Consider the following 14210-nt stretch of genomic DNA (forward strand, 5'->3'; position numbering starts at 1 on the left):
GCACCTTTCGATTCTTCTCATCTGCACTCGTGGGCAAGCAACAAATCGCGAGGGGCGGTAGTAGCCACGTTTACACTGATACGTTAGAAGTGTACCGTATTCATACACCAACGCTTGTAACACAGCTAAGATATTCACGCACCCTTAGCGCAAACGTGCGGTATTAGGATAGTAGTGAAGACAGATGCCGCAGTTTCTGCAGCATGCCCGCCATGTGTTTCTATGTCACTGGCAGCTAAGCGCGCCCATCTGTTTCTGCCCCCTCAAAGTGGGCATGGCTACGTTATTGCCGCAAACTTGCCGATATTAACGATATTATTTATTACTGACACGGAAAAAACTGTTTCAATGCATGTAATGTACTCACGAGAAGAAAAAAAATCGCGTTCGGCTTGCTCCGCCGGCCGCCATTTTCGTTTTGGTGTCCCGCACCCGCATCCCGCAGCAAACAGGGGGCGAAAAAAAAAACTTTTTTTTTTTTCGCGGGAACTTTAACTCACGTAATGATCGCACCCCTGAATTTGCGTCAATTTTTTTCTTACAAAAAAGTGTGATCATTATGTGAGTAAATACGATACTTTCATGTGAATGAAGAATTGTTGTTTGTAGATGGATTACTCATGCGTGGTGATCGTGTGGTAATAACCAGTATCCTAATACCTACATTTCTACAGCTGGCACATCAAAATCATCAGGGCATAGTACGTACTAAGCAGCTTCTTCGTGAACGCTATTGGTGGCCCCAGATGGATAGCACTGTTGAGCAGTATGTAAAGCATTGTCATGTATGTAAGCTGGCAGACAAGTCTGCAAAGCCTCGTGTAGCTCCATTGCAACCAGTTGAATGGCCGATCGGGCCTCGGCAGAAATTGGGAATGGACATCATTGGCCCATTAAACACGTCCTACCCTAGGTATCTAGTCACCCTTGTTGATTACTACTCAAAGTGGCCAGAAGTACTTGGTACTACAGTAAAACCTCGTTAAACCGTACCCGCTTAAACAGTAGTTTCGGTTTAAAAGTAGTAAAGTCAATTCCCCGACTCAGCGGCCATTGAACATAATGTATTTTGTATCCGCATAAACCGTACCAGCTTATTGCGTACGCATCGGTTAAAACGTAGCGTTTCCACTTTTCGTCGTGCAAACACGGCGGTGCGTCGTCTCCATCGGGCGGCCCGGCAGAACAACAAGCCTCAGAGATCGGTACAACGGCCTCCAAGCGCCCTGTGCGTTTGCACGTGAAGCCGCATCAACATCAACATCATTTCGACGCCGCATGGACGCCGTGCCAGAGAGCGTCGTGGCGTCGTGCAAGCGAGGACTCGCGTCATGCCGAAGCTAGGATAAAAAAGACGCCGGGTGCTCAGCATAGAAGAAAAATTAGACATCGTCCGTGTTACCGAACGTGACACGAAAAAGTCGGAGCTGGCCCACGACATGGATCTGCTGTTGACTACAGTGTGTGGCATTTGGAATGCGAAGTTGCTCGGCAGCGCTGCTGCGACCGCGAAGAGATATGTCGGCTACGAGGATCGACTTTTCACCATCGTTGCCGCTGTTGTTGCCGAAGTGTCAACTAGCGACAGTGATGAGGACGACACGGAAAGCGACAGCACGGGCTATTCAGGCCCGGCAGTGGCAGAAGCTGCGCGTTACGTCAGCCTCATGAATGCGATCGTCGTGAGAACAGGGGCGCGATAACGTAACTATTCCAAACGAAAAGTTTTCCGAACTCCGGCACCCGGCAATGAAAAAGGCGCCCCGGGACTTATGCAGCACTACTGCGCGCGTTCACGGAGAATACGTAATGCCAACGAGGAATCTGCCTTGCAAGTGTTTGCCGAGAGGAGGGGGGCTGGCTGAGAAGCTGGCACGCAGCTTCAGTAAGTTTGAGGCCGCTGTCGTCGTGCTAGGCCGCCGCGACATCAAATGGAAATAACACTTACGTCCCGCGAAGTGAATAAATACTGCATGTTTTTTCCCCTTTTATCGCACTCTCTCTGAGTTCCGTTTTCGACAGGTAAGTGGGCGATCTCATGCTATTTCGCTTAAACAGTACTACCGTTTAGTACGTACTTTTTCCGAGCTCCGGCCGAGTACGGTTTAACGAGGTTTCACTGTAATTCCATCTCCACAGATGATGTCATTAAGCTTCTTGACTGGGCTTTCAGCCGTGAAGGGTTGCCAGACTCTATAGTTACAGACAATGGTCCGCAGTTTGTCTCAAAACAATTCCAAGATTACCTAAAGGAAAAGGGAATCGCTCATTTTTTCTCCTCCAACTATTATCCTCAGGGAAATGGTCAAATAGAAAGGTTCAACAGAGTCATTAAGGAACACCTGCAGGTAGCCAGGCTTGAAGGTCGAGATGCTTCGAAAAGCATTTCAGAATTCTTGGGTTCTTATAGGATTACACCACATGCTACAACGGGTCTCTCCCCAGCTTTCCTACTTCATGGTCGTCAACCTCGTTCAAAGATAGATATTAGCAACTTCAGGTTGCATAAGCACATAGCGGTTCAGGACAGTTATCTTCCACAAGTTCGCGAGAGAGTCTCGCAGAAACAGCGGCAGACTAAACAGTATGTAGACAAACATAGAGGTGCTCAGGCAACTCGTATCAAGGTGGGAGACACCGTCAAAGTAAAACTTGCCAAGAAAGGATTCTTTAAGTACAGTACGCCTGGTACAGTGAAGGCCCAGGTAGGACCATCCTCTTTTGTACTCAGTGATGGGAAGACGTGGAATGCGTCTAAGTTAACCACAATAGTAGATAATTCAAAACATAGTACATTGTCCACAACTGATAAAGATTTTTTGTAATCGTATTCAAACCTGGATAGTCATTCCGATGACTCGTCTGTCGTGACATCGTCCTTTCATAGGCATCAGTTAAGTAGTGCATCTGACTGTATCGCTTCCGAGTCTACACAGTCAGCAATCGTTTCTGATTCCGTGGGGGAATCGGTAGCATCCCAGGACTTGTTGGGACTTCGAGAGGACCTTCCTGGGCAACCCTCCCCAGCTTTGAGCGACAACCACATTCAATTTTCCAACCAGGGGGAGGGAAATAGTAGTGGGACGACTAGGTCTTTAAAGTCGACCGAAACGCGTCGCAACCCCCAAAGTTCTTCTGAGGTACGCACGCGTCCTCATCGTGTCAAAAAACGGCCTCCGTGGCTTGACGATTATGTTTCTTGAATGTAGAGCGTTTTGCCATCTTCGAAACGCCATGGCTAGGGGCCTCGTTGTGACATTTAGGAGGCAGTTCACATTTTTCGTTCACACAGGTAAAATGTGTTCCTTGTTGCGGTGCAGTGAGTCAATTGGTGCAATTGGTAAATCCAATTCCAATGCCTTTAAACAAAGAAAGAGAAACCCGCGAGCGGCGTCTGCTCTTCCATGAACTACCAATACCCCCCCGCAAGTGCCGCCGTCTGAGGGTGCCGCCGCAAATGGGAACAGCGGCGCTTCCATCAACTATCGACACCCCCCATGAGTGTTGCATGCACTGTAATAAGACTTTCAAAAATGTTGAAAAACCCTTCCGAAAAGCGAACAAACACGCAGGATAGCAAAAAGATACGGGTAGGGCCATACAGCAAACATAAAATTGTAACTACGTTGTAGCTCTTGTTTGTATCGTTTTTTTGGGCGGGGCCATGTTTTGGTGTCGCCCCCCCCCCCCCAACTTCAAACATTCAAATTTTAAAAAAGGGGTCGACTTACAATCGTGTAAATACGGCATGTGCATTGAAGTCGCCAAGAACAACATAAGGTTCTGGCAATTTATCTATAAGGGACTGAAATTCATGTTTAGGTAATTTGTAATGTGGGGGTATATAAAGCGAGCAAATAGTGATGAGCTTATTTAGCAGAACAACTCGCACCGCCACTGCTTCAAGGGGCGTTTGTAGCTGTAAAAGTTGGCATGCTATACTTTTATGAGTGAGAATCGCAACACCACCTGATGATGCGACGGCATCATCACGATCTTTGCGAAACGTAACATACGTACGGAGAAAGTTTGTGTGTTTGAATTTTAAGTGTGTTTCCTGTAAACACAGCACTTTTGGATTATGTTTGTGGATGAGTTCTTGCAGATCATCAAGGTTTCTAAGGAGACCTCTGATGTTCCATTGAATAATTTGTGTATCCATATTTAATGTAAATAAGTGCTTTGTGTACGGAAAGGGAGGTGATGCCTTAGGTTACAGAGCTCTTTCGAGGCCCTGTAATGGGGGTTCTGCCCTTTCTGGAGCGTTCGAGGGAGCCTCGCCGCTCCTTAGGCGTTTGGTGCGCCTTGAGGACAGGTGTAGTGTCCATTGCCTCTTGTGAGGCGCCGGACACGTGCTCTTGCGAGCGAGAAGTTACAAGAGAAAGTCCTGCCTTGGAGGGCAAGAGTCCTGCCTTGGAGGGCAAGACCCCTGCGCCCACCAACCCGGAAGTCGATGGGGCACCCTGCGGGATTTGGCTGCACCGGCTGTTGCCAGCGCTGGAAGGGGCTGGGGAGGTTGGGGCAGCCTCGGCTGCGCCCACCTTCGGGGTCAGTGGCCCCGTCTGTTGGGTAGATGGAGCAGTGCTAGTTGCAACCGCCGCGGGGGCAGATGGCGTAACTGCCGACTCACGGCTTGTGGGTCGGACAGCCGCCGGAGGCCGTTGTGACGCTGCCCCCTGACGCGCCACTTCAGCAAAGCTGGCCTTAGGAAGGTATGCAACCCGCCTGCGTGCCACTTTGAATGAAATGTTTTCTTTTACTTTGATTGTTACTATTTCTTTTTCTTTCTTCCAAGACGGGCATGACCGCGAGTATGCAGCATGCTAGCCATCACAATTTACACAGTGGAAAGAATTCTCACAAGCTTCAGAGGAGTGTTCATGCGTGCTGCATTTCGCACAAGTTTGGCGGCCTCGGCAGCTCTGCGAACTGTGGCCAAAACGCTGGCACTTGAAACATTGGAGGGGATTTGGCACGTACGGTCTTACACGGAGCTTGATGTACCCGGCCTCGATTGACTCGGGCAGGACACTTGAATTGAAGGTGAGTATTAGGTGTTTGGTCGAAATTTCTTTACCATCTCGCCTCATCTTAATTCGTTTGACATTTATAGCATTTTGTTCACTGAAGCCCCCCAAGAGCTCAGCCTCAGTGAGCTCCAGCAAATCATCGTCCGAGACAACGCCGCGGGAGGTATTCATCGTGCGGTGCGCAGTTACTACTACTTGGGTTTCCCCAAATGATACTAGCTGAGGCAGTTTCTCAAATTGCTTCTGATCGCGGAGCTCCAAGAGGAGGTCACCGCTAGCCATCCTCGACACCTTATATCCTGGACCAAAAACTTCTGTAAGAGACTTAGATACAAGGAATGGGGACATTGTTCGCACTTGTTTAGCTGGTTTTTCTGCGTGGATCACATGAAAACGAGAAAAATTGTAGACTTGGCATCCGATAAACTGAGAGACCTCTTCGGTGTGCCCTCGTTTCTGAGGGCGATCAGGGAGTTTAAGAAAAGCGTTTTCCATAAGTACAGTTGGGTTTTCGGCTGCGATGCCGACCACCCACCATGGAGCCCAACAGGGGGACGTGACAGAAGTTCCTGCTAGGGAAACCCTGCCAACGCCAGCCGTACATCGCTGCTATAACCAAATACAGCATAACCAAGGCTGGCTAGCTACACAAGGTTAACCCTTGCAGCCGGGAAACTAGGAAGTGAGGAGAAGTGATTAGAAGACAGGAAAGATGAAAAAAGTGAAAGAGAAAGACCAAGATTGGAGAGGAGGACAGGAAAAGGCGACTGCCGATTTCCCCCGGGTGGGTCAGTCCGGGGGTGCCGTCTACGTGAAGCAGAGGCCAGAGAGGTGTGTTGCCTCTGCCGGGGGGCCTTAAAGGTCCAAACACCCAGCATCGGCTCAACCTCCAGGATCCCCCTTTCCGTGGACACGGCTAAGCCGCGCATGGTTACACGCGGGAGGGTCCAACCCCCGTGTGCTCGGGTACGTGGTGTCGCAACACACCAAACGCCTGCTGACGCAGACGCCCCTGCGGGGAATGTTAAGTGCAGCAGTAAATTCAAGAATAAAGGCTTTAAAGGCACAAATAAGGACGACACATTTTAGTGTTGCTGTTGCTCATGTACGATTTTCACTGGTTATTATGGCAATGCAGACTCCGCCACTTCACTTTGGTTGGATGTTAGCGCTGTTCTTGCTCTTTTGTGTCATACATTTGCAGCACTCTGCGCTCACTGAGCTCCGACAGTTGTCTGAATTAACCAATGTGCAGCCAAATACCACTGAATTAACAGTTTGATTGCACTAAATAATGCATACACCTGTCGGGATCAGTGGACAAATCTGAATTATCCAATTTTCCAAATTAACGAGGTCCTACTGTACTTGTATGCTACTTGATTTCCTGGCCACAACTCTGCCCAAAAAGGAGAGAGTTTACGCCACTTGAGACACTTCATCATTGTTCCCATCACTACAATTTGACATTACAGTCTAACCCACTAATAACGATACCAGTTGAACAATATATCGGTTATAACAATGAGAAGTTGCTGCACCGTCAAGTATTGTATGTTTTCTATGGTGAAATAACCTGCTTACTACAATGCCCTGATGCCACATTATCGCTTATAACGATGAAGTCTGGCTGCTGGGTGTCCATGCCGAAAGGTAGTGAAATGCAAAATCCTTGAAAAGAACAAACGAGAAGTTCAAGCCACTGCATGTTGGCCCGCTGCTCTAACAGCCGCCACATGCTCACTTTCAAGCCTTCTCCACGTGCCACTCTCCCGTCACCCTTCCACTCCTCCGAAAACAAATGGGCTGCGCCCATAGCTCAAGTCCCCCCACCCTCCGAAACACAAATGGACCACGCCAACTGTGCTGCTTGTACGTTGTTTGCTGGCTCCTCATTCAGTGCAGTTCTGAAAACAGCTTAATTGTGTGCGTTCGACTTTGTTGGTTTGTTTCTGGCCACGCGGTTTCTCAGCCTCACTTGACTCACTGCCGAAACAGAAGATGGCTGAACCACCCGCTGATCATCGGCAATGCATGACATTGCCGGCGAAAAGAAAGCAGCGGCTATAGATTTGGAAACTAAGTGTTTCTAACCGATGAGGCGATCGTCGCAAACGTGCGCTTGCATCAGATTGCGATGGCAACGACGGCAGCGATGACGTAGTATGGCGGGCTGCCTCAGCGTTATCCTCACAGGAGGTCCAGCAGATGATTCAGTCCCTCCAGGGCTTCATTTTCGCAAGGACTCTTCCACTGCACTACATGCAGCACCTGGATGCCTTGAAGAAAAATGTCGGCAAGCTTCACGTAAAGCATCTAAGGCTGAGGGACGTAGGGTTTCCTCATGCAAGCGAGTGAGAAGTATGTGTCGAGATGCTTGTGGCGATCTCACCTCAGTGTTTCTTCCAGACTTCTTGAGCTAACAGGCTGCCGCGGCAGCATTCTCGGAATTCTTAAAAGGCCTCTTTTGGGGCTACCAAAGCGATGCCTCAGCGGTACTCGCATATCGCCTGCCACCTGTGACACCTCTTTGCAGTTGTTATAGCAGTGTCATTCTTTAACGCTAAAAGCCGCGGCTTGTTATGCGCGATCGGAGCGCCAAGGAAGCAATTAAACGAGTGAACACAATTAGCAGCCAGATGAAGGAAGGTGGTGGGGAGGGACACTGGCATCCCCACCATTAGTTTTGTCACATCAGCTCTGCCATCTTCCTATTTTGATTTTTTATGCAACCCAGCTATAACAAATGAATTTTGGTGGAACTTGAATATTCTTATAAGTGGGTTTAACTGTATCACTGCTTCCATGAGCTGTTGAAAGTTAGCCCTCTCTCTTGTGCATCCTCTCTTCTATGCCATGTACTTGCGATAAAAATGCTTTTCCAAAATATGCCATACTAACAAGCCTAAACGGTCATGAAGGTGACTCACCTTGTGCACCATGGGCCCTAGTTCTGCCTTGAGCCACTCGGCCAGGCCTTGCACCTCAGCTGGTTCTTCGTGGATCTCCTCGGCGTCCCTGCGCATCTCCTTCTCCACTGAGGTGATATTCTTGCGACTGAATTGCCGCAGTTGCACCAGCACCAACTCATCGTATGGCTCGAGGCAGAAAAGCACCTCGACGTCTCGTGCACGCACTGCCTCAAAATACGGGGATGCTTCCGCTAACTGACGACTTGGAGCGGCCAGGTAGTAGATGTCGCGCTGCCCCTCCTTCATGCGTCCACAGTATTCGGGCAGGGTAACCGTTTCACCAGCTGGCTGCTGGGACGACTCGAACCTCAGAAGCTGTGCTATCTCCTCCTTCTCTGCCTGCAGTTGTCAAAAGTGAATGATGCCAAACAGGAAACTTCAGTTGACCACTCTGATTCCTTTAGAATGTAACGTAATCTTTGTCCATCGATAAATTATTAACTAGTCCGAAGAAGACACTGTCAAAGTTTTGTACCATTCCTGAGGAGTAGCTAAGAACTTCAAGCGCATCTTTTGTTTATGCATATTTTCCAGCTTTACAAGACTGTGCTCGTGGAAAGACTGACATTTCTGGTATTACAGAAGTGTAATTTACCAATGCAACATAACTTATCATTCTGCTTTAGTGCAATGCGACAAACAATGTGACGAATCCGCTTTCCTGATCTCCATTCTCATTTTGCAAGAAGGCAGGAGCGGACCTGCCTCCTTACGACTATATTCTGACCGATTTCCTTACTGCATATTATCGTTCTTGTTTACCTATTTGACAGTTCAGACAATAAATTGAGTTATGTCAGGCAGGTTATTCTTGTTACTGTTTGTTGTTAATTTGCTTGTTCACGTTTGTGCTTTGATTACTTTATTGCATGTACCAATTATATTGGTAAACTTATTATTATTTATATTCTTCCCATGTCAGCAGCTTTATTACTGCTTGCCGTCTTTGTAATGTTACCCTATTTACGCAATCATAGACAATCCCCTTGTCAGTTTTTTCAAAACTCTGGGAATTCCTGCTGTAATATGCCATGTAACCCCAACATAACTTTTTAGATAAAATTGATGACTTGACTCTCCCGCAGAGTGGTACGACCATAAACACCCACCTGTTCATGACTGGCCAAGATGCCCTCCTTAAGGAAAACCCCGTAGTCCCGGTAAAAACGACTGTAGCTCTCCGGTTCCCTTTCTGCGCAGCGTGCCAGGTGCTTGATGAGTCGTCCAACAATGATGGTGCGAATCTTGCGGATGAGTGCACTGTCCTGCAGCAGCTCTCGGCTCAGGTTCAGAGGAATGTCTTCACTCTCGACAATGCCCGTGACAAAACGCAGCCACTTCGGGAGGATTTCTGCCCTTGGCTTGATCAGCACCTAGTCAGAGGACCATCACAGGCACATTTCCATCCAGCACTTTTATAATACACTCAAGGTCAAATCACCTCCAAGTATAGACCGGTTATGCAGAACAATGCTTATGCTGTATAACAATGAAATAAGATGTGTTATAATACAGTATGAATTGTTCTTGTGCAGGGACCACATACATAAATTTGTCTAAATATCAAAACAAAAGAAATGAAAAAAAAAGACCTGCGCAATGAATGCACCTCCTTATTCTAAATGTTGTCCTAACCAATTTTTAATTAGCTAATAAAACAACAGGATAATGTATGGGTGATACAGAATGAATCTGACATTGAGTGTTGTGAATTACTAATGAATCCTCCAAACTCTGCTCCTTTTCTTATAACCTTAGAGTGTTTTCTAGTACTGAGATTTTTCCGATTACTATGTGACATTTTTGCGCACCCTTTACAGGCTTTTCTACATCTCCATGTGTTGTAGTAAGACACAGATCTTGCATTAGCATCTTTAAACTCCATATAAGTTCAAAGCTGGAATAGACTAAATGCTCTTATGAATAGAAATCAGAGGAGTGATACAATTGAACAAATTAGTTTAAACGGTAGATTGTTGGTAAAGGAGGATTTGGCAAACGCTTTCAATGATTATTTTGTACACAGAGACGTTGACCTCAATCATCCCATGCCACACTATGTGCACATTACTCCAAACGCAAACACAATATTTTTTCAGCCACTCATGCCTTCGGATGTATGTTCTGTGTACCTAAGACTCACGACATCTCGTAGCTGCGATGCCGATGGTCTTCAGATTCAACCTATAAAATTTGTTATATATGATATAGCCCCTATTTTGACACATATTTATAATTTGTGCATTTCCACAGGCGTATTTCCAGAAAATATGAAGGTTGCTAAAGTAGTAGTATTATTTAAAAAGGGTAATAAATTAGATATAAAAAGTTATTGCCCGATCTCGATCCTCCCTGTTTTTTCAAAAGGTCTTGAAAAAATTATTCTAAGTCAGTTGTCTTCGTTCTGTGAAAAGTACAAGATAATTTAAAATGCTCAATACGGTTTCCGTAAAAACAGGTCGATTGAATTAGCTCTTCTCGATCAAAAGGAATTTATATTGCAGAACTTCGAACATAAGCTATTAGCAATAGGCATATTTGTCAACTTTACACAGGCGTTTGATCATATTATTCACTACATTTTATTCTACAAACTAGAGAAATATGGGATTAGAGGCATTCCACTTCAATTATTAAAATCTTATCTTAATAACAGACGCCAGTTTGTTTCTGTAGGCCACAATACATGATGATGATGATGTGTGGTGTTTTGTGGCGCAAGGGCCAGGTTTGGCCAAAGAGCGCCATGACAGGTGGTAGTGTTATCGATGTATTATGGAAGATGTGACTTGGCTGTAAAGAGGCCTAAAAATAGTTGCTGTAAATGCGTAAAATCTATGTACTATAAAATTATGGCGATGACTAATGACGAATACTATGAACATTAAAATCTATCGTAGAAGAATGATGCAAAATAAAAATATATAGGATGGTAAAATTAGTTGGAGCACTGCTGCCTCGCCAGAGCCCTTGAAACCCAAGGGCCTAGAGGCATGTGCTATACTAAAGAGCTATCGCAGCGGCATCCTCTGAAGAGAGGACCCGCTACGAACATGTGGGGCTAAAAACGTGCAGGACAACATCTTTCAGGAAACTTAGGACTGCGTTGGTGTCAAATAAAGGTTCTGGGCCGAGTAGCATTACGGGATGTAGGGGGATGTGCTGCCGGTATGCTAGCGAAAAATGTTTCCTTCTTTCGGATTCGGCTGCCCAACACTCCAGGAGGACGTGGAGGACGGTCAGCCTCTCCCCGCATCTACCGCAGGTTGGAGGATTATTTTCAGTGAGTAAATAGTTATGCGTGCCAAATGTGTGTCCTATTCTGAGGCGACAGAATAGGACATCTGTTCGCCGCGATTTTGTTACGGAGGGCCAAGAACCTAACTGTGGCTTTATTACGTGCAGTTTATTATTTACTTCTGCGTCCCACATACGTTGCCAGTGGTTTCGCAGTTTTCTTCTTAAGAAAGGCTTCAGGTCTGTGACAGGGACCGAAGCAGTAGGACTAACTGCATGCAATGAAATGGATGTGGCCATCTGGTCAGCTAGTACGTTTCCCTCAATGCCCCTATGACCAGGTACCCAGCATATAATCACATGTTGGTTAGATATATATGCTTTACACAGTGCAGAGTAGAGTTGATTAATTACCGGATTTTTGTGGCTACAGAAAGACATCAAGGCCTTCACAACACTAAGGGAGTCCGTATATATAACTGATTTCTGGAGTTTTGACTTATTTATATGCTTTGCGACCGACAGCAGTGCGTAAGCCTCAGCCGTAAAGATACTAGTTTCCGGATGCAGTACATCGGTTTCAGAGAAGGATGGGCCGACGGCTGCATAGGACACCCCGTCGTGTGACTTCGATGCGTCTGTGAAGAACTCCGTGCAGGAGTATTTGTGCTGGAGTTCCCGGAAATGCATTTGGATTTCAATCTCTGGAGCATGTTTTGTAACTTGCATGAAGGATATATCACACTGTATCAGCTGCCACTCCCAAGGAGGTAGCAGCTTGGCTGGATGCATTGGGCAAAGCTCGAGGATTGGGACACGCATTTCGTCACCAAGTTCCCTCACACGCAGCGAGAAAGGCTGTCTTACGGAAGGACGATTATTAAATAGTGTAGCATATGTCGTATCGTTAATGATATTAAAACACGGATGCTGAGGATTAGAGTGGACTTTCAAAAAATATGTTTGGCTGATGTATGTTCTCTGCAGATGAAGTGACCACTCATTTGATTCTGCATATAAGCTTTCAATAGGACTTGTTCTGAAAGCTCCAGTGGCCAGTCGGATTCCTAAATGGTGGACCGGATCTAGCATCTTTAGCGCGCTAGGGGCTGCAGAATGATAGATCATGGCACCGTAGTCCAACCGTGATAGGATGAGGCTCTTGTAAAGATTCATTAAACATTTTCTGTCGCTGCCCCATGTTGTGTGGGATAGCACTTTAAGTAAGTTCATTGTTTTTAGGCATTTGTCCTTGAGGTACTTTATGTGTGGAATAAACGTTAATTTGGAATCAAGTATGATGCCTAAGAACTTGTGTTCTTTTTTCACAGGAATTCGCTGACCATACATTTCGATAGTGGGTTCTGCAATGAGCCCTCTTTTTTTTGTGAAAAGCACACAAGAACTTTTGTTGGGGTTAACTTTAAATCCGTTTTCTTCTGCCCATTTGGACACTTTGTTCAAGCCCTGTTGAACTTGCCTCTCACATACAGTAAGGTTGCAGGATTTGAAACCCATCTGTATGTCGTCTACGTAAACAGAATAAAAAATGGCTGGTGGTAATGAAGCACGAAGGGTGTTCATTTTCACGATGAAGAGCGTGCAGCTAAGTACACCTCCTTGAGGTACACCAGTTTCCTGTATAAAAGGCCGCAACAATACATTGCCGACTTTCACGCGGAATGTACGGTTGGACAAATAGCTTTCTATTAGGACGAGCATATTGCCACGGATGCCAATTCCCGACAAGTCTCTCAAGACTCCATAGCGCCACGTAGTGTCGTACGCCTTCTCCATATCGAGGAATACGGATAGGAAATATTGTTTATGTAGAAAGGCGTCGCGAATGTTTCCCTCAATGCGCACAAGGTGATCGGTTGTGGACCTCCCTTCTCTGAAGCCACACTGAAAGGGATCGAGGATATTGTTAAGTTCAAGGAAATGTACAAGTCTGCGGTTAACCATTTTTTCAAAAACCTTACAAAGACAATTTGTAAGAGCTATTGGACGGTAGCTTGCCGCCAAGGAAGGGTCTTTACCCTGCTTAAGAACAGGGACCACAATCGCTTCTTTCCATGCGGATGGGAGGCATGTCGTAGCCCAAATAGCGTTGAAAAGCGTGAGTAGTGTAAGTTTGGTGTCAGTGTGTAAATTTCTGATCATTTCGTACATGACCCTATCAGGTCCCGGTGCAGAGCTTTTGCATGTGGTCAAAGCAGCTCTCAACTCTGCAATACTGAACGGCCGGTTATAAGGTTCATTCTGTCTGGATTTTTGTATTATTGGCTTACATTCTTCTATTCGTTTGTATTTCAAAAATGATTGCGAATAGTGGTTTGAACTCGACACGCTCTCAAAGTGTTCTCCAAGTGTGTCTGCCTGATCTTTCAGTGTTTCACCTTGTGTGTTCACCAAAGGAAGTGAATATGTTTGTCGCCCTTTTATCCTATTAACCCTGTTCCAGACTTTGGCCTCATCTGTATAGGAGTTGATACCAGATAAAAACTTCTGCCAACTCTCTCTTCTGGCTTGTCGGCGGGTTCGCTGCCTTGGGATTTTACTTTTTTAAAATTGATAAGATTCTCCGCAGTGGGGGAGGCGCGTAGCATCCCCCACGCTTTGTTTTGTTTCTTATGAGCGATCCTACAATCGTCGTTATTTACTTTAAAAGGGCCCTGAAACACCCTTTTAACTTGGCAAAAAAACACAATCCGTGGATAGCATATGCTGCTGGGAACATCTCAGCCAAATATTGCAATTGTGCATGGCGCGTGAATGTCGCAAACGGAGCGTGTAGTCACCTTTCCTTCAAACAATTGCTTTTCGACAGATGCCTGCTCCTCACTCTTTTATGGACTCTTCATTTTGTAATATAGTGGATTCAAAGGCAGCTGCTATTGGCCAATAGATGAAATCAATCAAGAAGGATGTTTCGATCAGTGCACTTCTTTCTACTGTTACAGTGTATATT

General features: G+C 46.1%; 1 protein-coding gene across 1 annotated transcript in view; it reads right to left on the minus strand.

Moving 5' to 3' along the window:
- The window catches only part of Trap1 (TNF receptor associated protein 1), a 135723-nt gene that overhangs the window by 41441 nt on the left and 80072 nt on the right, over positions 1 to 14210 (minus strand). The window contains exons 5-6 of the mRNA XM_070522727.1: positions 9112 to 9375; positions 7961 to 8341 (exon numbers count right to left, since the gene is read on the minus strand). Coding sequence (XP_070378828.1) covers positions 7961 to 8341; positions 9112 to 9375 — 645 coding nt within the window. The remainder of the gene's footprint in view (positions 1 to 7960; positions 8342 to 9111; positions 9376 to 14210) is intronic.

The sequence above is a fragment of the Dermacentor albipictus genome, chromosome 7, assembly GCF_038994185.2.
Source record: "Dermacentor albipictus isolate Rhodes 1998 colony chromosome 7, USDA_Dalb.pri_finalv2, whole genome shotgun sequence".
NCBI classification, from domain to species: Eukaryota; Metazoa; Arthropoda; class Arachnida; order Ixodida; family Ixodidae; genus Dermacentor; species Dermacentor albipictus.